The sequence below is a fragment of the Protopterus annectens genome, chromosome 10.part0 (genome assembly GCF_019279795.1).
Source record: "Protopterus annectens isolate FY-2018-M chromosome 10.part0, PAN1.0, whole genome shotgun sequence".
NCBI classification, from domain to species: Eukaryota; Metazoa; Chordata; order Ceratodontiformes; family Protopteridae; genus Protopterus; species Protopterus annectens.
This window is the reverse complement of record NC_056744.1, coordinates 400,382,778-400,408,239: the sequence shown is the minus strand read 5'-3', so window position 1 is coordinate 400,408,239 and position 25,462 is coordinate 400,382,778. Positions and strand designations below refer to the sequence as shown.

The 25,462-nt window shown below is 41.6% G+C and overlaps 1 protein-coding gene across 1 annotated transcript in view; it reads right to left on the bottom strand.

Moving 5' to 3' along the window:
- HMCN1 (hemicentin 1) overlaps positions 1-25,462 on the bottom strand; it is a 5,606,893-nt gene that overhangs the window by 3,628,429 nt on the left and 1,953,002 nt on the right. Inside the window, exon 11 of the mRNA XM_044085314.1 lies at positions 11,653-11,928. Coding sequence (XP_043941249.1) covers positions 11,653-11,928 — 276 coding nt within the window. The remainder of the gene's footprint in view (positions 1-11,652; positions 11,929-25,462) is intronic.

Genomic DNA, 25,462 nt, shown 5'->3' with positions numbered 1-25,462 from the left:
TTAATAGAGGAAAAGGAGAGGCCACTGTGTAGCAGGTCAGCTAAGTAATTCAGAATGAGAGGGAGGGAGGGCTGTGCTGTATTGGCTCCCTTAGCTTGAATCCAGGTGCAGAACTTTTTCCATTTGTCAGCATAAGACTTTCTAGTGCTAGGGCATCTGGCCTCACGTATAACATCTAAAACCTGTTTACTGAGGTTGGCAGATTGATCAGTGGTTAGGGAATAAGCCAGGCTGCCAAACTGAGGCTCTGCAATTGGGGATGCATGAATTCTCCTTCCCTCTGGCTCAGGAGGGTTGGGGTCTGAGTGAGATGCCATGGTGGCAGAGGGGACAGGCTGCACAGTAGTGGGTACCAGTGCTGGCAAGGTCAGTCTGGAACAATAAGAATTGTCCTTAGTTTTTCCTCCCTTATTTTGAGCAGTGCCTTAGTGATGAGAGGCAGTGGAGGAAAGGTGTAGACCGATAGACTGACCCAGGGGAAGTACAGGGTATCCACTTTCCAAGCCATGCAGTGATTCTCCCTGGTGCAGAACTTGCTTAGCTGATGGTTGGTGTGGGAGGCAAAGAGGTCGACCTTCGGGGTGCCCCATTTCTAATTTATTCGGGTGAAGGTTCTTTTGTCGAGCTGCCACTCTTGTGGGTCCAGAAGATTTCTTCTTAAGTAGTCTGCCAGAGAGTTTAGAGAACCTGGCAGGAATTGTGCTAACAGGTGGAGTTGCATGGCAGAGGCTGTGTATCAAAGTGTCATAGCCAGTCTGCAAGGGGGGTAGGAGTGAGTCCCTCCCCAGTTGTTGATATACCACATCACAGTGGTGTTGTCTGTTTTGATCAGGAGAGCCCCTGGGGAGAGAAGGGGCCTGAAAGCTGTCAATGCATGCTGGACAGCTAACATCTCTTTTTGGTTGATATGCAGATGGATTTGCTGTGTGCTCCATTGGCCCTGTATGCACCTGTCGTCCAGGTGTGCACCCCAGGCATAGTCTGATGTGTCTGTGGTGAGGGTCTGGAAGGCAGGGGGTGGTGAGAAAGGCAGTCCCTTGTTGTGAGAGCATGCTGCTGCCCACCAAAGAAAATCTTTCCTGAGGCAAGGTATCATGGGTATAAGAGTTTCCAGGTCTTGAGTGTGTTGACAGCAAAGGCTTTTTAGGCACCACTGAAGTTTCCTCATATGCAGTCTGGCATATGGAATGAGTAAAATGCAAGATGCCATGAACCCCAGAGCTTGCAGGATTTTCCTTGCTGATAACTGGGGTCTGGTGGCTAGTTGAAAGAAGTAGGGTGTCAGCTAAGTTTGCTTTTCTGGTGTAAGGAATGCCATCTGGGATGCTGTGTCCAGGATTGCTCCCAGGAATATAATCGCTTGGGTGGGTACTAGTTTGGATTTCTTTTCGATGATAGTGTACCCTAGGGAGGTCAGTAGGGACTTTACAAAGGCCAGGTGCTTGAGCAGCTTTTCCTGACTGTCTGCCTGAATTAGGTAGTCATCTAAGTATGGGTAAATTTGAATATTCCTTTGTCTGCAAAAGGCAATGGCCGGAGCCAGACATTTTGTGAAAACTCTGGGAGCAGTAGATAAGCCAAAGGGAAGTGCAGAGAACTGAAAGTGCAGAGATCCTGCCCTGAAACGTAAGTATTTCCTGCATGATTCCCTGATAGGAAGTTGGAGGTAGGCCTCTTTTAGGTCTAGGGTGGCTAGCCAAGCATCCTTAGAGGGCATGGGTAGCTGTTGCTGGAGGGTGAGCATTTTGAATTTTGGTATCACCAGGAAGGTGTTTAGAATGGAAAGATCGAGGATTGGGCTTCTATTGTCCTCATAGAGAGCATGTAAAGGACTTGCTTTTGTGCCTCTGCCCACTGGTTTGGAGGTATATCTGGGAATCCTTTTGGGGTTGGAAGAGTGTGGAATGAAAATTTGTATCCCTGGGACACTATGTTGAGGACTCAGCGGTCGTTGGTGATGGTGGCCTAGGTACTTGTGTGAAAGGTGAGTTTTCCTCCTAGGGGTAAGAGAAGTTGTGCAGAGGGAGGGTGTAGGGGAGGAGAGTCATTGTGAGTTCTTACCATGAGGGGGTGGCTTAGAACTCCCTGTTTTTGAAGTGGAGGAATTCCACAGTTTTGATCTCTGCATTCCCTGTGGCTGCTGTCGGGGAGGGGGGTCTGCTTTCATGGGGTCTGGGCTGAACTGACCTGGTGAGAGCAGGAAAGGACCAGTACTTGGAGGGGCAATGCCTGTTGAACCTTGGTGGCTGGACCTGTAAGAAATCCTAAACTGTCTGCATAGATTTAGATTTTTCTTCCATCTTTTTTAAGACATCCTCTATCTTAGTGCCAAATAAGTTGTCTTTGTGCAAGGGTGCAGCCAACAATTTAGATTTAACATGGTCTGGCAAGGGCTGTTCCTTTAGCCATGCATGCCTTCTAAGGACAGAACCAGTGACTGCTGCCCTGCAAAAAGCTTCTAGGGTGTCAAAACCATGGTGCAAGGTGTGCGTAGTTACATCACTTGCAGAATGCATTAACTGTTGTAATTCTTTAGATTCTGCACAAGCAGGAAAGGAAGACACTTTTTGTTTGAGGAGTTCCATGGTATGTTGCTGAAATTTTAGCATATGGAACTGGCAATTTAGTGCTCTGATAGCAAGAGTAGCAGAGGTGTATACTTTTTTACCCCATCTGTCTAGTGCTCGGGAATCTCTGTCTGAGGGGGTGGGATTCTTAGAAGAGGTTGATTTAATTCCTTTAGGCCCTTCAGAAATTACCTCAGGGTCAGCAGTAGGATTTTTGAAAAGAAATTTGTGTGAGTCAGGGACTCTGTAATACCTGTCAGGTTTTCTGGGTGCAGGAGGGAGGGTGTCAGGAGTCAAAGTGGATTCCGGGAAAACATCGTCCACAATATCCAGGACTGGGAAAATGGCCAGAGGTCTGTGCTGAGGAAAATCTAAGAATTCTCTCAGTCTCTTTTTAGACTGAGAGTAGTCCTGACATTCCCACTGGAAATGCTCCCTTAAGGTTTGAAGGGTTTCCCCAAAGGAAAAGTCCTCGGGGGAGAGGCTGAAGGAATGCAAACCTCTGCATCAAAAGCCTCATAAGCAGAGAGGGGTTGCATGTCTTCATATTCAGATGCATCAGAGTACTCAGACTCCTGTTCAGACAAAACTACTAGGGACAGATCTCTTTTTCTTTAAGGTCTTCCTCCATTTCAAGCATTTAAGACTGAGGCAAGGAAGCAGGTACCTGACATTGGGTCATCGTTTTCTTGGGTGTGGTTCATACCCTGGGCCTTAGAAACTCAGTAGTTTTTGAAAGAACAGTAGATGCGAAAGAAGTCGTCAGTTTGTGTCGAGAATCGGTAGTGTGAAATACTTCCTCGGAAGCCGGTACCTGCTCAGCGGCTCCGGACCCATCTAAGGGAGAGACAACTGCAGGATCCTTAGCCGAAGAAGAGTTTTGCGGCATAACGGACTCCGAAAGGGTCTCGGTAGCGGCCTGCGAATCCACAGAAGCGGGCATCAGGGGCAGCGAAAGTGCCTCACTGAGGACCAGAGAACTGATGACTAGCTTAACGGAAGCATCGTCTGTAGGTTTGGGCCTGCGCGGTCTGTCTCTGTCTTTATCCTTATGTTTTTTCGGAAGATCTGCTGTCAGATGGCTTACCGAAGCCATATCAGAATTCGAGGACTGTAAGCGAAAATATCTAGCTACAATAAGGGCCCGACGATGTATAGTTCTGGTGTTGAACAAAGCACAAAAGCGACAGCGGAGGACGTCGTGGCCTGGGCCTTAGCAAGTGACGCAGTAAGAATGAAAGTCTCGGTGTGGTATTTGCTTTCCACAGGCGAGATTGTTAACTTTTTCTAACATTGGTTAGTGCAAGAAAAAAGGATCCCCAATGGGGTACTTAGCTTTAGAAGACTTCAGCTTCAATTCGGAAGACAAAACTCAGGTAGCGGCCGGCCGGCACTCATGCAAACTGCTTCTGCTTCGGGCTCCGCAGCAAGAAAAACTGATGTAATGGCATCGGCTGCCTTACTTTATACTACTGACAACCTGATGTCAGTCCTGAAGCGACAGCAACCAACGCAGAAATACTAAACCTCTGGTATTCAGGCCGGCTGAGGGCTACCCTGGCAGGGATAACCCAAATGTGATGACTGCAACAGTGAAACACAAAGAACATCTGCTGAGAAGATTCAACTGTGCATTTGCCACAGCTGGCTCTAAAAGACTGGACAACTGATTTCCTGTGACAGGGGTTAGGCTTTCCGTGATGGGAGGGGCTTAACTGATCCCCTAACAGAAGGAGACAAAGGAGGAAATTCTGAGCTCTGGAAAGATGCCACTGTGGATCTGTTCAGGCACAGAACACATACAAAGGGGCACCTATTTTAAGTTTTAAAAAAAAAATGAAATTCCATTTCCATGACATGAAATCCGGGAAACGCACCTGTGAAATCTTATTTAATTTCCTGTCATTATGGTGATTTTATTATCATTTTCTTCTGCATCAAGATAAACTGAAAATTAGAATAGATTTTTAGGCACAGAACAAACAATAGTACAGGCTGACAATATTACGAATAATAAATATGAGCAGAAATACGTCTTGTGGTGAATTAGTTCTTTGTCCAAAAGTGCCAAATTCCATGAAAACCCTTTGTTTTTTCAATTCTCAGATAGTCCAAATTAGCAATTTACTAGTATTTTCTCCAGGAAAAAAATGAAAAATCATTTGTTCCTATTGATATGACACTGAGGCAGTGGAAAATGATGGATATAAATTGTTTAAAGTTAGTCTGGACAAGTTTTTATTGCAAAAGTAAAAAAGCAATGCTCCTGTTTAAAAATGCACAAAAGTAACATGACAGCCATTAAAAACTTATTTTCCTAGCGTAATTATGTTTTTCAAAACAGTTGGTTTTCTATCACAAAAAGTAAAGTGGAAGTTTTCTTCCCCAACAGAAACTTATCTGCCCAGCAATAGAAAAGCATTAGCCAAACGGCGATCCTCAAAAACCCACTGAGTAGCACTCCCTTCATCAGCAGGAAAGCTCTGAAGGTTTTAGTGCCCAGCAGTGCTCGAGATGACTAATGGTTTGGGCAGTAGAAAGTGCTCTGAAGGCTTTGGAAGTTGGCCAGCTATTATCTCCTTAGCAGGATACACCCCACTGCTTAGGCTATACAACAGTGATCCTTACGAAGAATATTGGTCATTGTTATTCACTTGGCGGCTGGTGTGGTGCAGCAGCAAGAGATTCTCTGGTTTGATTCTCAGCTGGGGTGCCTTCTAAGCAGAGTCTGCATGTCCTCCCTGTGGGCATGTTGGTTTCTACTGGGTGATCCGGTTTCCTCCGACATCCCAAAGACATGTTGCAGGTGGACTGGACACTCTGAATTGGCTCTAGGTGTGAGTGTGTGCATGTGTGTGCCTTTTGTGGAAGTTTAGGCGCCGGGCTGGCAACTCAACACCATAAAACTCCACTGCCAAATCATTCTGTGGACCGTTCCACTGTGGCGACCCCTAATGGGGAAAAGCTGAAAGGAGAAGAAGTTATTTCCTTACTTGAAAGAGGTAACAATTCCAGACTGGATACCTACTATCTAATTAGTCCACGAGTATTATAGGCAAGTGTTTCAAAAGAGTGATTTGTTTCTTAACAAAAGAGAAATTATGTACCACATTGGACAATTTTCAGCATTTTTTTTTCTCATGGTACATCATATCTGACTAACTTATTAAGTTTCTATTAAAATACATTGGAGTCATTGGATGCAGACATATCAGTAGATGCAATTTATATGGATCTATCTAAGGCATTTGACACTGTATCCCACACAGAAATGTTATCCATTTTGTATAAACTAGGTATTAATTAGGTGGATTAGTGGTTGGTTGACTCAGAGGTCCTTCAAGGGTAAAACTGATGGTATTACCTCTGATGATAGGAAGGTAACAGTTGGGGTTTCTCAGGGTTCAGTGCTTGGCCCTTGCTGTTTCACATTTTCATGCCTCATACTAAACAGACAGATGGATGCAAACATCTAAATTATATGAAACAGTTACTGCCAGTGTACTCAGTACAGTACAAGTTAGTCAAAGATGACATTATAATAAAGTGCAAATACAAGAATGACGCTGCTATGTTACCCCTACAGCTGGTATGGAAATAAGTCAACATAGTCATGGGAGTAGGAACAATAAATGTTTGTGGACAATTCAGACTGTAATACAAATATGGGGAAATGATATTTTTTTCAAAGGAGTGATAGATTATGGAACAAATTACTACTACTAAGGACTGGAATGGCCTCTGTTTGGTGGCAGGATCTATAGGTGGCAAATTCATGTATGGTCTATTTTGAGGTCCAGAGTTTATGTCACACTGAACATATAATCCGACCCTAGTGTTCCAGAATGCTGTATGAATCCTGTCAGTTTCCAAACTGCAATTTAGTGGAACTCCATGCACTTTTAATATGGTACAAACAATGTGAAAATACCTTAAAATACACAAAAAAACTATTTTCTATCTGACTGGCCTTTAGTCTGTTTTGCTAGTGTTAGTCTAATTTATTTATTTATTATTTATTTGTGTTTGTTTACCAGGGTAGCAGTGATCAAACATGACCAATTGCAGGTTCAGCTCAGGTTGTAAAGTACAACACAATATAAATAACATATCATATCACATTATAACAGAAATAGGTTACAGCATTAAAATTTGAAACAGTTGTAATACCAGACTAACATGAAAAAATGTTTTACTTGGCAAAAGACATTGTACATAAATACAAAATGGTTTAAATCAAAAGGGGGCTTATAAATCAATGAGTGAGCTGCAGAGGAAAGACATTATGTAGTAAAGTGATGATTTATCTGAGGTGCAGATTAAGTTAGCCAGGGAGATATGTCAAATTCCGGGGTGATGTAATGCTACCAAAGACTCATGTTGTTGCCTTTGCATCTAGTCTGTTCATATAGGAAACCTTTGAAAAAGAGTCTAAAGTTGGCATAGTTAAAGAGATCAGTCAGTCTAGTTGGGAATCCCTGTCACATTTTAGCAGCAAGAAGAAAGAAGATGCAATTTGTGTAGTGGAGGCTTTTTTGGAGGGTTTAGAGGACTGGGCTTGAATTGTACTTACTTTGGAGGTTATAGAAGGGGAAATGAGTAAGTATTCTGGTGATAAATGAGGATGGTGTGCCCTGACCAAAGTGGTTAAATATAAATGAGCCTAAAATGAGATCAGCTCTTTGTTTCACAGGAAGCTATTTGCCCTTTCTGAGAATCAGGCAGTGGTGTTTTAGATGAAGAGAGTTAGTTAGCTACAAATCAACAAATGTTATTAGATATGCCTAGAAGGTTTGTACTGTTTTTGCATGTGTCATTAGCAAAGAGAAGCAAATCATATTCCAACTGGGCAAAAAGGTTGCACTTACCTAGAGTCACATAGACCCGTAAGACTACTTTCTTGTTGTGGTAAAATAATGGAGAAGGTAATACTGGATAAGTTTTTGTCAGAACTGGAAACGTTAGGACTTGAAACCATATATCAGCATGCATATGTTGAAAATAGATCTATTACCACCTGTAACATGATATTCAATAACAATATAATAACAGCTATGAATGAAAAGTTCTGCTGTGATGTAATTTATATAGATTTAACTTCAGCATTTGACAGGGTCATACACAAAACACTGATCAATAAACAGCAACAACTAGGTATTGATTTACTCTTGAAAGGATGGATAGCTCCATGGCTTACAAATAGGACATGGTGAGTATCATACAGAAATTGGACAGTTAAAATTCTTGGTTATAGTCAGGGTGACCCACAGAGCTCTGTCCTAGGCCCTTACTTGTTTAGATTGCATCTTTCAGACCTATCGTTTTCATCTGAAGTGCTCTGCAGTCTGTATGCAGATGACATGAATTTGGGTAATCTGATTACATGTGTTACAGATAAGGCATGTCTGCAAAAGAACTTGACTAAATTGACCATTTGGGCACAGAAGAATAATATACTGACAAATACATCAAAACCTAAGCATATGAGATTTGGGGACACAAACTGAAAGGTGAACATTTAATCCAGCACACAGTGATAGAAACTGTAGATTAAGTTAAAGACCTGGGTATATGGGAATATCCAGCTTTGAGTTTTTCTTATCATAAACTTATCTCAGTCCGCAAAGCCTATTTTTCAACACTCCAAACCAACCATAATACTAACCCTAAAAAGTTCTGGGATGGAATCTCCTCTCTCCTTAACCCGGGCAAAAAAGAAAACCCCTATCCTAACCCAAATGCCTCCAACCTGAATTTAGCATCCCAATTTAACTCATTCTTTATTGACTACATAGCCAAACTAACATCATCCTTCACTAACAATATTGCTTTCCCACTCCCACAACCACATCCCCATATCCCTTCTTCCTCTAGTAACTCCAGCCCCCAACCTCCTCCCTTCTCCATGAATCGTATCCCCATGCCTACTATAAACTACTCCTGAAAATGAAACCATGTTCTAATGCTCCTGATGAGATACCCTCCTACTTCCTAGAAATAGCAGCCGAAGCCATTGCCTTCCTATCTGCATTCTAATAAATCAATCAATTTCAGAATGCCATGTTCCCCAGTTATAGAAAAAGACCTTTATTATTCCACTCCATAAAGGAGGCAACAACAATGATATCCCAAAGTTTCAACCTATCGCTATCTTATCCCCTATTTCTAAACTTCTCGAAAAATGTATCCACCTTCAACTTCTACCCTATCTCTTAAATAACAACCTTCTTACTCTCACTCAGCATGGATTCCGACCAGGCCATAGTACCACCACTGCTCTTCTCTCCTACCTAGAGACCATTAACAAGGGCCGTGACACTGGTCATATTGTATCCACCCTCCTCTTAGACCTTTCAAAGGCTTTTGACACCATATCTGACAACCTTCTCATTACCAAACTCTCTAAACTAAACCTATCCCCCTCCTCTGTCAACTGGTTCACCAATTACCTATCAAACAGGCAACAAGCAGTCAAGTGGAAAAAAGCTATTTCACCTTTCCTAGATACTCCCACAGGCATCCCTCAAGGCTCAAGTTCTAGGTCCCCTTCTATTCAATATCTTCATAAATGACTTCTATCATGCCATCTCTAACGCCAGCCTCATCCAATACGATGACAACTCTACTATAATCTGTTCTGCCACCTCTACTTCCTCATTAGCACAATTAACTCAGAAAGCCTTCTCTTCTACTGCACAATGGATGCTAGACAACCATCTGGCACTCAATGCAACCAAGACTAAATTATTGATATTTACCCCTTCTAAAACCACCACCTTAGATAAAAACTCATTCTCTATTACCAGCCAGAATAATACAATTCTTGAAATAGTCTCCACTGCAAAACTTTTAAGAATTCTTATTGATGAGCAGCTCAAGTTTGATATTCACCTACAAGTAAATATCAAAAAACACATAAGAAATTAGGCATGCTTTACCGTCATAACCGTTATATCTCTCCCTCTACCAGGCTTGTTCTCACTACTCCTTACCTCATCCCTTCCCTCCTATATGGTGTCTCTATTCTTACTAATCTGCAATCTTCCCTCAAGTCAAAACTCTCCTCCTGTTACTACAAAATTTGCAACTGGCCATAGATCCACTACACATCACTGTATTTCCCTACATCAACTGAACTGGCTTGAGCTACCCAACTATCTCACCTATACCCAACTTATCCAAGCACACAAACTTATTTTTAGTCCCTCTCTCTGCCCCTCCTTGCCTCCACCTTCAAAATGTATCTTCCTGATAGATGTCTCAAATTTAACTCCCAGAATCTAAAAGAACTACGTAAACCTCCTGTCCACCAGGCAAGCACCTCCAATCCTTCTCTCTAGTATGCCATTGGAATCCTCTTCCACCTCTCATCCGTACCACTAACAGATTCTCTGCCTTCAAAACCCTACTTCACTCACACCTACCTTCACAGTGGGAATGCTCTTGCTCGCATCCTACATAAGTTCCTTGATCTTAATTACTCTCCACAAGCTAACATATCTGTAAATAGCCGCCTACGGACTTAAAACTCCTAATAATAACTGTAGGAACTATCATATTTTACAGGAAGTATAATTCATTTGTAATAAAGTTTAATGCATTATACTAACTAGCACCTCATAATGCCAATTTATGGCAATTTGCTACTATGTTTTTTTTTTTTTAATTCTCTCTTATTTTTGTAATTTTTTTATCTTGTATTCTTGTGACTTCTTGCATTTATATTTGTGTTTTTGTATTCATATATTTTTATGGAGCTTTTCTCCCCAGGACTCCATTGAAAACATGCTCTTTGTGGCCCAATTGGACCATCCTGGCAAACAAACTGCAAGTAAATAAATAAATAAATAAATAAATGTGGGTTAATGATAGTTATAAAACTATACGTTGTATAAAAAGACTTATAATGTCTAGGAAATCAGAAATAATGAAGTCACTGTTAATTACATTAGATCCAAACTTGAGTATGGAATAACAATATGGAAACCTTATAGGAAAACATGTATCAGTAAACTGGAAAGAGTACAGTGGAAATACACCAAGGGCATCCATGGATGTGAAAAATTAAGTTATTATGAAAGATTAAAATATATGAATTTGTTCAGTGTCTCATAGATATTTCAGAGGAGATCTTATTCAGGTACATAGGGCACTTAGAAACAACTATATCTGGGAATGTTTGGGGTTATCAAAAAGTACTAGAGGATCATCAGACAACCTATGTAGAAGATTCTATATGAATGAGAAGTGTACTAACTGGTTCTCTGAGAGAGCAGCCGGTGCATGGAACAAACTACCAAACTACATTAAAGCAAGCACTAGTTTAGATATCTTTAAGAAACGCCTGGATACTTAATATGGAAACAACTGTTTTGGTACACTGGCAGACTAGAAGGGAATTAATGCCTGTGCTTGAGATATTTGTATGTATGTATGTATGAATGACTGCTCTGTCTGGTGGTGAAAGGAAATGAGATTCTGAATTCCATGGTCACTGCCTCTACAAGACAAAAAAACATAACAGTGAGAACAATGTATTGTGCCTTTAGAAAGTATTTCTTCTTCTTCTGATTCCATTACAGAGATGCTAAACAAAGGCAATTAATTCAGCAGTTCAGATGACCAAAATGTGAAAAAAATATATCGAGTTGGGTGGTGTATATCTCTTCACTATCCACAATATCAATAATACGAACAGAAACACATGCAAAAATTCAGTATTGTGACTAAGGGTGCATTTATATGAAGGAGTAATGAACATCTTGAATGAGTCCAATAGCAGTCTTCTTCCCATCATGCAAAGCAGCTGCACAAGGAGTTCACTACACTCATGTAGTTTCCTAACAAGTGATCTGTTAGACATTATGTAGAAATCTGCAGCTATACATCAAATCTGTGGCCTTGACAGTTATATATTCACTTAAAATGTGACATGTTATCAGTTAGTCAGTTTTCACAGTCTTGGCATTACAGAATTAGACTGTGTACTGTACCTCTTACAGATGCTAAAAATGGTGGCCAGAAGAAAGCCTTCTAACAAAGTCTCAGAGTATAAAATATTACAACTAGAAGTGCTTTATTTTACCTTGCACTGTAAGAAAGACTGATGCAACAGAGCTTCCACCTTCATTAGCAGCAATGCACTTGTATTCTCCTGCATCCAGGGGTTGGACATTTTTAATCTCCAAAGACAGATTACTCATGACTCGAAATCGGAATGGTCCTGTCTGCTTCAAGTCTGCACCATTCCTCTGCCAGGTAAGGTTGTAACGTACAGTGCTCATGGTGAGGCAGGTGAGGATGGCTTTGTCTCCTGGTGTGACAGTCACGTTATTAGGCACCTGGATAGTTGGTGGGGGTTCTATAAGTTAAACAGTAAAACAATTATACAAATTAATTGATTTTTATTTCTGTTTCAGCTTCAATGCTGCTAGTCAGCTGTAGTCAGAGACAAGTGAGGCATAGCAACAGTTTCATAGATAAAACTGGATAGTACTGTTTACAGGTACTTGTTCATCTAGAAAGTTAAACAATGAGATCCTTTACTGACTTTAGCTGAGCCACTGATGATGTGTTCTTTTTTTTTTTCTGTCTTTCATTTTTTTTTTTTTTTTTGTGTGGTCTGCAGGATTGGACTAATGGCTCCCCTTCCTGCACCCAGTTGGGATACAGTCAGTGCTTTATCCCTCTGTACTATGAGCCAGTGATGGTACATTCTTGTGGAAATGACAGGACCACGAGTGTTAACTTATAACCAAACATGAATCATGCGCAACTTTTCCCCATATATTCTGTGCTTCCATTTAAAAGAGCAATAAACAAATAGTTAAGAATAGCCCAAGGTATAGTTATTACTTTAGTATGCTGATTTTTTAGTAATAATAAAATCCTTGAATTTGAAAATAAACCCTTGAAAGGTGCAAATCAGTTTTTAAAAAAAGGAAATGTTTTACACTGTGATGCTGGAAATAAAAGCAACAACAGTTCAAAACAACTTGGGGTAGCACTGAACTTATTAAACAGCTGTACAAAATGTATGAATCCTTGATGCAAAAGGCTGAACAAAGATTATTTTTGTTTATTCTTCCATCCTTGTATCTACACAAGACAATTTAGCTACATGATACAATATGTTAATACAAACTCCCAGCTTTGGTGACCTGAGTTGTGTCACAATGCTCATACTTTTCATGCTGAAATCCCATTCACAATAACAATCTGATGGTGGCAAAAAGGGGAAAGAAAGTACAGTACAGGTGTGCAAATAAACTTACCATAAAATTACATGTTTAAATGATATCTGCTGCAGTTTCAGCTTGACCTGAGCTGAAAAAAAAAGTGTGGTGTGGGCCTCAAGCCCTTCACAGCTTTCATGCCAACTGACACAGTAAGGTTAGAGTGCTGAAAAGGTCAGTTCTAGCCTGGCAACAAAAATAAGGGGGGGGCACCTATTACAGCAGTGATTATTTAGGCATTTTGATCACTACTGCAGTAGCCTTTGCTGCCATCTGCAGCAGCTGGAAAGGCCACAGAAGTACCTCACAAAGAGGATTACTGGCCTCAAACAAATGCCCTACACTGACCGCATCAAAAAACTCCAGCTTTACTCCGTAGCATATCTCCTACTCCGAGGTGATCTCTGCCTAACATATAAAGCTATGTCAAACCCAGAGCTGTTGGACATGCTACACCTAAAGAAATCCCAGTTCCTCCAAGCTACATGCTCTGGGGACCCAAACCTTGTCACATTAAACAGGACATGCTGGAGGGATAGATTCCTGTCCCAGATACTTCCTATACTCTGAAACAAGCTACCCATCTAAGTCAAGCAAAGTTCTTCATTAGCACTCTTCAAGAAAAATCTTGATGAGTGGATGGGAAATAGGAAATACACCCCGGGGATCATCTTCTGTGTCTCTGCTGGACAGTGGCACAGGAAAATAACTTTCTTGGGTTGCGTAAGCTATGGTACCTTGCTGGCTAGGCTTACATAGGCCCTTGGGCCGATAGCCTAGTACCTACCTATGAACCTATATGGGTAGACTACCATGGCTTACACTGACTGGGAGGAGGAAGGATGAGTGTCCAGAAGCCCCTGGAGAAAGGTCCTACTAAAGCCCGTCCTAGACCTGGAGAAGGAATCTAGCTTGTAGTGCTTTGGAAAAGGTATGAGGAGAGGACCAAGTTGCTGTTTCTGGAATACTTCTAGAATCCAATCCTTTCCAAAAGCCACTGATAAAGCCAAGCTTAGACCAAAGTAGAGTGAGCTTTGACCCTACCAGGAATTCCCATGTTGTGGTGGTATGACATAAGGTAATAACATGAGATAACCATTTGAAAAAAGTCTGCTTTGGCACAGGTTGCCCTTTCTTCTTTCCTTTGCAAAAAATAAACAAATAATCAGAGTTCCTGAAGCATTTAGTTCTGTTTGAGTTGTCTGTGGACATCCAAGGTATCCTTTCTCCCTCATTTTAGGTGCTGGAAAAAGACAAGGAAATGGATAGCTTGGCTCAAAGTAAACTTGGATAATACTTTAAGCATAAATTAACAATTATTTCTGTTTTTAAACATCTTTATTAAGTTTGCAAGTGGTAAATCCTAACAGGAGAGAAGGTGACCATATGAGTACGTTAGAAATGTTTGAGCTAAGGTGGATTCTAAGATTAAAGGCACATATACCACCTGGGCTCAATACTGTAATTAACATTCGCCCGGCCATCTTAGGACCTCTATGATATATAAGGCTATGTCTAACACTCATGTTGACCGCTTCCTGATCTACTATATATATTTCTGTAAACTAACTATATTATGAATTCCTTTTTTTGGGCTTAAATATACATTTTTATTTCTATTTTTATTTTTATTGACATAAATTGCAAATATGGACATTCTTGGACAATAATAGTCTTAGCATGTTTATAAATGAAGCATGCTTCTATTGAGACCTAGTATATAATAAAATTTGGACCTATATTAGGAAATAGGCCCAGTTATACATTGATTAATGTAAGGTCTATTTGTTGCATTTTGATGAGCATGTGCCCTATGAATTATGTCTTATATTTACCATATTTCTAATGATAAGATCTGACACATAATATAAGTTTGGACCTATGTTTGAAAAGAGGTCTATGTGTATATATTAATTAATGCAGGTTTAGTAACCTTGCATTTGATAAATATGGGCCCTACATGGACTATGCCTCATAGTCTTGACACTTTAAATAATTTTGAGTAAAAAATGTATATCGAATGATTGAACTACTTGTTCTCGAAATTGGAAATATATAGCATAAAATAGTAACCTAATAATGTTGCCATAATGGAAGAACTATGAAATGTGCATATAATGAGAACATCACTTATGTTATTCTAATCCAGCGTTTTATTATTATTATAATGGCTGGCAGAAGAAATCCTTAGGATCGTATAAAATATATTTTTGGTTCTGAGAATAATATCTTGAAGAATTACATATCTGTTTGATAATAGAACTTTTTCCAGTCCGTCTTAGTCATGGACCAAAGAAATAATATCTTTAAGTAAACTACATATTACTAACATTATGCTATTACGGAGAATTGCTTTTAATGGATATTTTTTCTGAAATCACAACGAAACACAAAAACAAAAACAAAAGTATCCCTTTGAATTTAATCTGACACATAAAAGCTGGGTCGCTTAAAGGAATGCAGTCTAATTAGGTGCAGGACTCGGAAATAACATTACACAAGATCTTTTATCATTTATCTTTTAGTTTGATAGAGATATGTCTCCAGCCTGTCTTTTTTCAGGCTAGAAGAATGATATACAAAATCGAATCATATATTATTAGCATCGCATTGTTATATAAACATTGCTTAAATGGTCATAGTTCTGTAGAATAATAGCGAACTAGGAAAGTAAATGTTCGCTTGCTGAATTTGATTTAGTATAACAAGATTGGACCACTTAAAGGGATATTGCATAAATATGGGCATTGTTTCGGAAAATTAAAATAATAACTGCGATTGCATTAAATATAATCTGCACCACTGATTTATATGAAGTTGTATAACTAAGACTATACATGTTTTAACTTTTTAAGATGAAGTATATTTGTTTTTCACCATTACATGTGTTTATACTAACACTATATTGGTAAATTGTTTTAATTGCATAATTTATTAATTAATTGAATGATTGATGATATCTTTTGATATAAAAATGGTGGAAATTTTAGTAAAAATTGTAACCTGATGAATTTTATTAATAAATAAGATTTATACTTTTGTTTTCGTGGTGGTTTCAAGCAGTGTTTGATCTTCAGATCTTTATTAAGTTATAACATAAGACATAGGCAAACATATATTAACAGAAGAGAAAATAAGAAGTTATGTACCTACCATAACGTTCCATGTTAGTTGTCTTCTCTCGCCTTCTTTCTTGCTTGATGGGTTTGCTAAGCTCGAGAGTCACTTTTACCAGCTCGAGGCAGCCCCATATCCCATGATGCAAGGTACCCAGATCTCGTTTGCTGACAAAGGGCAATAGCACCAAGCATAAAATACTTCCCAAAGGAAGAAAGAAAACTTACAGATGGAAAAAGGACCAGGTCTGAATGGTCTTTAGCATAACAGTTTCTTATACAAGGTCTGTCCAGGCCAGGGGAAGGAGGGAGGGTCGCAAGAAAGAAGGCGAGAAGACAACTAACATGGAACGTTATGGTAGGTACATAACTTCTTAATGTTAAGTTGTCAATCTCGCCTTCATTCTTGCTTGATGGGACCGCCCTAGCACCTCTATCCTGGGTGGCTCAATGGAACAAACTCTTGAGGACTGTAGAGCCAAAACTGGCTCTGTCCCTGGAGGCCAAGTCCAATTTGTAATGGGAAACAAAGTGTGAGGAGTGGCCCAAGTGGCGCTGCACAAATAGTGTCCAAAGGAAGTCTAGCTTGAAAAGCTGTAGAAGTAGCTAAGCTCCTAGTTGAATGTGCTTTAGGTTTTGAGCACAGCTGTTTTCCCCTGAGTATAAATTTCAGAGATGACCGAAGAAAGCCATCTGGACAAGGTCACTTTAGAAACAGGAAGGCCTTTTTATTATCCGCATAGGAAACAAAAGTTGATCAGATTTTCTAAATTTTTTGTTCTGTCCAAATAATATCTAAGTTGACGGTGGACATCAAGATAATGTAGCTTTTGTTCAGCTCTATCTGAATAGTTAGGAAAAATACAGGAGATCAATGGATTGATTCAGATTGTTCTTTGAAGCGACCTTAGGTAAAAAGGTTGGATTAGTTCTCAAAGATACTCTGTCTTTGTGAAAAATCAAATAGGGGTCGAACCGAAAGAGCATGAAGTTCAGACACCCTCTTGGCAGATGTAATAGCCACTAGGAATAAAGTTTTCCAAGAAAGATATTTCAGGGAACAAGAAACAGCTGGCTCGGGAAGAATCAAGGATGTCAGCACTAAATTTAGATCCCACTGAGGAGGAGGATTCCTGATTGGAGGTTTTAGTAGGAAAATTCCTTTCAAGAAGGCCCTGCAGAGCCTATGGGACATAATATTATGGTCTGCTATCCCGACATGAAAATTGGAAATAGCAGCCAATTGAACTCTGACTGTGGAAGAAGAGGAGCCTGCATGAAAAATCTCTGCTAAGAAGTCCAGGACTGCCTGAACAGGGCCAGTAAAGGATCAATATTTTGGGCCTTAGCCCAATAAGAGAAACGCTTCCATTTGCTTGTGTAAATCCTCCTGGTAGAGGATTTTAGTGTAGCTACTATGATGTCTCTAACTGGGTTAGAGATCAAAGGAAGCCTGGCTAAGGAAGGAAGTGGAGCAACCATGCTGTGAGGTTGAGAGAAGGGATTGACGCAGCTGACCCGATTGGTGAATCAGAAGATCTGGCACTGGGTCCAGATGCCACGGCTGCACCAAAAGGTGATGATGGAGGAACGGGAACCAAACTTGTCGAGGCCAGTAAGGGGCAATGAGAATCAATTTGGCTCTCAAACGGTAGCTTTCTGGATCACCTGAGGGATCAGAGGAAATGGAGGAAGGCATAAAGAAGTCCCTGGGGCCAATCCTGGGTCAGAGCGTCTCTGGGGATGGCCTGATAGAGGGAAGAGGCTGAAGAAGTCTGGACATTTGCTGTTTTGGGGAGTAGCAAAAGATCGCAACATGGACCCCATTCCAGAAAAATCTCTTCCGCTATAGATTGCTTGAGAGACCACTCATGAGGCATGAGGATAGCTCTGCTCAATCTGTCCGCTATAATGTTGGTTTTCCCAGGGATATGCGTTGCTACCAGAAACCGATGAGAGGAGATCGCCCATTGCCATAGTCTGCGACACAAGGTAGGACTTGGTTCCGCCCTGTTTGTTGATATACCAAACTACAGACATGTTGTCTGTGTGGACTGCAATTGTCCCTACGGGAAGAAAGTCGTTGAGGGCTTGCAACGTTAAAAGCACTGCTCTCATCTCCAGGACATTTATGTGCAGATGGTACTCGAGCGGCTGCCACGTCCCATGAACCATCCTGCCCTGATAATGACCCCCACCCGATCAGGGAGGCATCCGTGGTGACAGTGGCTATCGGGATGGGGTACAAAGTACCTGCCTTGGTGAACCTGAGACGATGTGATCCACCAAGCAAGATGCTCTTTGCATGTCTGTGTCACCAGAATCTGGTGACGCATTGGAAGTTGCTGGTATGACCATTGTGTGAACAGCATCCACTGAAGAAGGCGCATGTAGAATCGAGCCAGGGAAGAAGAGTAATGGCCGCAGCCATGAGACCTAATACCTTTAGAACCATTCTGGCCTGTATTTTCTTGCTGGCCAGAATGATCCTGACATGAGTCTGAATGTCTGAAACTCTTTGTTCTGTAAGGGTAGCTGACATCCGAACAGTGTTTAAGTTTGCGCCTATGAAGGTAATAGACTGGCAGGGCGATAAGGATGACTTTTCAAGTTGATTGAGATGCCCAAATGAGAACAAAGGTCTATTGTGTAATCCCTGGCTTGTATAAGCTGATGCCTGGTGGTGGCTGACAGGAGCCAGTCAAACACCTGGAATCCTTGACGTCTCAGGTGAGCCGTGACCACTGCCATGCATTTGGTGAACACTCTGGGGCTGTAGTGAGACCAAAGGGCAGGGCTCTGAACTGGAAATGACTGGACCCCAGCCAGCGGAGAAATCTCCTGGAGCGTCTGTGAATTTTTATGTGATAGTCGCATCCTGAAGATCTATTGAGCACATCCAGTTGTCCTTCTGTAAGAAGGGCAGAATTGACTAGTGACCATTCGAATCTTGTCTTCCTGACAGACTTGTTGAGTCTGCTGAGATCCAATATTGGTCTCCAGTCTCCCGTCTTTTGGGGACCAAAAGAACCTTGAGTAGATTCCGGCTCTGAATGGTCTATTGTAACTGGCTGAATGGCTCTTTTTGCAGTAGTTTTGAGATTTCTGACTCTGCAATCTCCCTTAGACCGGTGGTACATCTGGAAGGGAACTTGAGGGAAGGACTTTCCTCGAGGAATTATGTAACCCTTGGATATGATCGACTGTACCCATCTGTCTTCTGTGACCGAATGCCCGGCTTCTGGCTACAGTGCTAATCTTCCCGACTGCCTCCAAGGAGGGACAGCAACACCTCAGGGATGCTGAAAGGGCTTGTCAGAGAGAGGCTCCCTGTTTCCCTGGTTCTTGGACCCCTCTGCCTCTAGCTGTTGTTGTTACCCCTCTGCCTCTAGGGGTAAACTGACCACGTGAATCCGGCGTGACTCCTTGGGATTTACGGAACCACATCTTCCCGCCCTTCTGTCCTTTGGGATAAGGTCTAGAAGGGGAAAACAGACTCCAACAGCAGAAAGAGTCTTGCCGTCCTGCTCGCACCTGGTCAAGGTTTCCTTCACCTGAGGGCCAAACAAAGCTGACCCATCAAAGGGAGAATTTGTGAAGGACGCCTTAAAGGGATCTGCAAAATCACATAGCATCCAGGCTTGGCGTCTAAGAGCCACACCTGTACCTGCTCCATCCGCAGCATAAGATATTAGCCGCATGGAGGAGTTTGCAATGGAATTGAGGGTTCCTAGCTGCGAGAAATTTTCTTGAGCCCCTGCAGCTGTTGGATCCTGAACTACTTCTCCCAGCTCCTTCAGGATATCCTCTGGAGTCTGGTGAAGTGACATAGGTAATTCAGCGAGCATAGCAAAGGTCGCTGAGGAAAACATCCGCTTACCTATCCATGGTCCTAGAGTCCTTATTAGGAGGATGGATGGGCACGGAAGGATCTAGTTCCTTTTGGTGGCCGCAGCCACCACCATGGCATCAGCGGGGACACCCTTAGTAAGGAATTGTTTGTCACATCGGGCAGTGATAAATTTTGAAGGCCTCCTAGGGACTGGCTCTACAGAGTCAGGAGCTGTGCAATAACCTGCATAAGAGACACCCAGGAGGTGGAGGGCCGAGATCCAAACGCCTCTAGGTATACTGACTCATCCTCAGAGGGATTGTTGGTGGGCCAGTTTCCCCTCTGTTTCAAGTTCTAGGATGTCTGAGAAGGAGACATCCTCAGAGGGGATCTAGGGATCCCTCTGACTCATCAAAGTCAGTATCCAGTGACAGACTCGGGAGTCTACATGCTTCCTCTTACAAGTCCTCTTCCTAGGAGGATCTCCCGAAACATCAGGAGAATCGGAAATCAATGGGGAAACCTGAGGCGGAGGATCTCTGGGTCCTGTAGCAAGAGAAGTGGCAGAGATGTCAACAGGTACTATAGAGGGAGGAGCTACAGGAACAGACTGCTGACTGATACCAGTGGCCAGTACACTCTTCATCACCTCGAATGCTCCTCCCAGGCAGGTCCGAGAGAACCCGCTCCAAAGAGCTAGGAACTCCAGGGACCAGGAAGTCTCCGAGGCAGATGTCGGAGCCGAGCTCACCAAGGCCGAGGCTCCAAGGGGGGGTTCGGACAAGGGTCCGATGCCACTCACCCTCGGAGGAGACCATGGAAGCCCGACCACGAATCCCTCTAAGGAAGGTCTCAAGAGGAGATAAGAGTAGAGGCTGAAGGAACAGAAGGGGGTATCCGTCCTCCAGCCGTAGCAGTAACCATTCGAAGACTCCAACTCCAAGCTCTGGGGTAGAGTTGAAGGAGGAACTGTAACGGTGTGGACCAACAGTCGTCTGTTGAGACGGACTGTGTAACATTTGGGCCAGTACCTGTGACTTAAGTAATCTACTGACCACTCTCTAGGTCATGATCTGACAACCTGGATGACCTTGAAGATGGCTCCGATGGCTCCGTTCCGACAGAAGAGGTGAAGAGTATTGGCTCCAAGGAAGGAGACCTCGACCTCTTTCTGGAATGAGCCATCGGAGCCGATACTATAGATCCTGTCGGAGCCGATCGGAGCCGACACCGGTGCCTGTGCCACATGGGTGTCGGAACCGATCGGCAGAATCGGCTCCAGCCGATCTCGACTCTAGGAACAGAAGCCTGGGCCTTGGAAGGTTTAACTGATTTGGATGGAGCCAGAACTAAGGATCAGTTTTCCTGCAGGACTCTCTGGCTGAAGGAATGACAAATAGCACAGGAGTCCTGCAGGTGAAGAGGGCCCAAAGAAGTGTGACCGTCTGTCAGAGACATCTTCTGACAGTCACACTTCTTAAAACCTGAGACCCTCTCCTTTGACATGGTGCTTTACACAAACACACACACACACCAGTCAAAAATTAAATAAAATACCCAAAAGGTATTTCTATAAACAACACACACACCCTAACAGGGAGGGATGGGATGGGTAAATTTGACTAAAAATAATTAGAAAGACAGGGATTTTCTGTCACAAAAGGTAAAAATTAACTAATAACTAACAATTAAGTTTTTAAGAAAAGGGGCTTAAATATCCAAAAGAGAATCACTTACCAGGAGCTGGTAAAGGAGGACCTCATAAGCGGCAAGCGAGATCTGGGTACTTACTTGCATCATGGGATATGGGGCTGCCTCGAGCTGGTAAAAGTGACTCTCGAGCTTAGCAGAACCCATCAAGCAAGAATGAAGGCGAGATTGACAACTTAACATCAAACCATTTTAGAACATTTTCCATTTTCATACATTATACACCACATGCCTTTTCTTTGTTTGTCCAACAGAACATAAATTACTGAATTCCTGCCTACCATTAAACCTCACTGTCAATCTGCATTTCTTTACATGCATTTTGCTCCTTCGCTTTTCTAAAGATCCCTCTTCCAGTTCTTTTATATTTTTATAATATTCAATACTTCACAGTTAGTTTAGACTTTGCTTTCCATTCTCTAATAATTGCTTTTTTTGTCAGCCAAAAGAATTAAACTTAATAAGGCCTTACTACGTGTAGGTGAGTCAAATCCTATGTCCCAACTCAAAAAAAGCATTTCCTTAGTTACAGCCATTTGTTCACCTAATAAGTCTGACAGAGTATTCTGTAAGGAATTTTTAAAAACTACTAACTCACTACACTCTCAAGACATATGCTCCCAGTTACCTCTTTCTTTCCCATCTCACCTCCAACACTTGCTGTCTACTTCCAGAAAAATTCTTTGAAGTCTGCTTGGGGTATAAAAATACCCATGCAAACACTTTCAAGCAAAAATCATAAACCTTCTGGACTTTGATGCATACTTGGGAGCCATACATATGTCATCTCATTGTTCTCTTTTAAATTGCTTTCAGTCTATCTTCCCTTCTTCTTCTTCTTTCGGCTTTGCCACAGCGGATCATCTGTCCGCTCATGATTGGCAGTGGAGTTTTACGGTGTCGAGTTGCCAGCCCGGCGCCCAACCTTCCACAGAAGGCATGCACACACTCACACCTAGAGCCAGTTTAGAGTGTCCAGTCCACCTAGTGCATGTCTTTGGGATGTGGGAGGAAACCAGAGCACCCAGAGGAAACCCACGCGACCACAGGGAGGACATGCAGAGTCTCTCTTCCCGATCTTTTCTTACCTCCTCTGAGTGATTCTTACAGTTGTCATGTAATATTTTATATGCTCTACTAATTATCACATGTTTAACTGCAGCTTCTACTCCAGATTGAACAATTCAACTAAAAACTCACATAGGGTTCCGCTATCCCTTTCTCTTTGCCTTAACACTGATATCATTCACTGGTAGGGAAGGCAGTCTCTAGCCTGTGTCCAAATGTCTTCTTGGCCTCATTGCACTGTATTACATTTCCTTCTCTAGTTATTTGCTCCCAGTACCTTAGTTCCTTTGCCAGTTTTCTCCAGTAAATTCCACATCTTTCTTGCCTATTTTCTGCATCCCTACCTGTGGTCATCCCTACTGGCAAAGCTATTTTTCCCATTCTCTTGTTGGCTTAGTTCTTAGAATACTCTCTGCTACTTTATGAATATAATATTCTATATGGCTGTCATTATTCTCCTTAAGGATCTGCATCCAAAATCCCACTCTCTCTTTATTCCATTTTGATTATAAACTTCTGCTTGTGTTATTTATACTTGAGATACAGATATCTATCTATTTATTTATTTACATTTGTTGACCAGGAAAATCCGACTGGACACAGGTCCTTTTTCAGTGGAGGCCCGGGGAGAAAATCTCCATAATAAAAACAACAATTAAAAACAACAATTAATTACAAGTTACAAGAAGCATAGGTAGGTTTTGTTTAACAACAGTAGTAAACGGTTATAGTTCAAAATGAAATTAAGTATTTAGTTAAATGGTACAGCGCTTATATAATTGGTGCCATAAAGACTAGCAAGTATTTTAATAGCTGAGCTAGCAGCTATTACCCTTGAATAACAGTGACTACGATTACAGCTGAGATATAGGTTTACAAGCAAAGTATCTGGCTTCAATCTGAAGGTAGTTATTGGGGTGGAAGAAAGGGATTAGAGAGGTTGGGGTAGAGATGTTGAGGTTTGTTACAGGGGCATGCCCAGTGCTCTTTTAGATGAGATTTTAGAGCAGCCTTGAAATTAGTGCGTGATGACACAGAGGTTATAGTGTGAAGAAGGGTATTCCATAATTTTCCTATGGAGTAGGAGAAGAAAGCTTCTCTAGCAGAGTTCCTGGTTCTAGTTACCTGTAATTGATTTTTGTTGCTGGAGTGTAGTGGTCTGGTGGTATGATAGGGTTGGAGTAGATTTTGGAGGGAGGGGACTTTTAGAGGATGATTTAGTAATTTGTGGGTGAGTGAGAGTTGGTACCATTGAAGGAGGTGAGGGAGTTCTAGCCACCTTAGTTCAGTAAGTGAGGTGCAGTGGTGGGTACGGTAGTTTGCACCAGTGGCAAACCTTGCTATTTTGTTGTAGTAAGCTACGGGTTTAACTAACTCACTTTGCCCTAGGTTGGTAAATATTGGAGAGGCATAGAGTAGGGTGGAGATAAGGTGGCTATTTGCAACTGAAATAGTGACCGTTTTTGTGAGGAATTTGCTTATTTCTGTATAAAGCTCCTAGTTTTTTTGTGTACTTTTTTATGGTTAATGAGATGTGGATGTCAAACTTGAGGTTATTGTCAATTTCAACTCCATGTAGTTTGGTGTGGTCTGTTGGGGGGTAATGGTGTTGTCATTGGCTTTAATATTAAATTGGTGGGTGTTTAGATTGTCACACACGGAGCTCAGCAAAACGGACAACTGCTTTAATGAACAAGAACAAAAACAATCCACAACAAGCCAAATCATAGCAGCACAGCACAGCAAACGAAATCGCAAAGCACAAGCAACAGCACAATAAAGCTGTAAAGTTAATCCGCATACGTTTTCGTCACAATAACTTCATCAGATACCTAACCTCTCTTGATTTGGTGAATAAATAAACTAATCTAAACTAATACTTATATTTAACAAAGCAATTTTAACTAAGGTTTATGTTTGGAGCATTTTATATAACAAAATATATATACATATCTATTTATTATATCTATTTATTATATATACTTTTGGTTTTAACTTTTAGATTCATTCACCTTTAAGGTTCATGTGTTTTAATGCATTTTGCATGTGTAATTGAATTTGTTCACTCATTGGTTCATTTGAATTAGATTAGTTTATTACTAACGATTACTAGTACAGAGGGCAGTCCGGGGTTAATTTTTCTGTTTCCCATCCACAGATCCAAGTTGTGCTCGAATATGGACAGGGATGAAGTTTGTTTTATGTGGATGGGGAGACTGCTCTAGTGCATCAGTATCCTCTGTGAGATACATTTGTCCATACAAACTGTTCTGCTGATATTGCAGAAGAGGTTTAGATCCCTAGACCAAGTATTTCTGATGTCATTTGACTTACTGGTGTGCAATAAATCCATCAGTATTGCGTCAGAGAATGCCTTGTAAGCCAAACAAAGGTCACCTCTTAGCAGTACATAGGATACCAAGTATAGTGACAAGGCCTATATGAGCCTTAGTTGTTTGTTTGTGTCTTTCGGCTTTTCCCGGTTAGGGGTCGCCACAGCGGAACTCCGGTTTGCTAATGATTGGCAGTAGATTTTTACATGCTGGCTTGCCGGGCCTAACGCACAACCTTCAATGAAGGAACGCCCATTCACGCATGTCACCACACAGAAGACGCTCTAACTGAGAATCGAACAGGCAACGTCTAACTGTGAGGCGACAACGCTACCGCAGCACCACCACCGCAGTTATGAGCCTTAGTTGTGTAGCTCTAAAATATTCCTTCAAATCCGGTAATCCTAAACCACCTTGTTCTATTGGAAGGATCAACTTATCCACTTGACCCTTCCCCTCTTTCCCTCCCACATAAAATAATTCAACTCTTTATTAATTATTATCCACAATTTCTCCTCAGGTTGATAAAAAATACCTAAATGGCAATTCTGAATGTTCATGACTTTTTCTTTTACTTTTAAGTCTGTTTATGGACAATTCA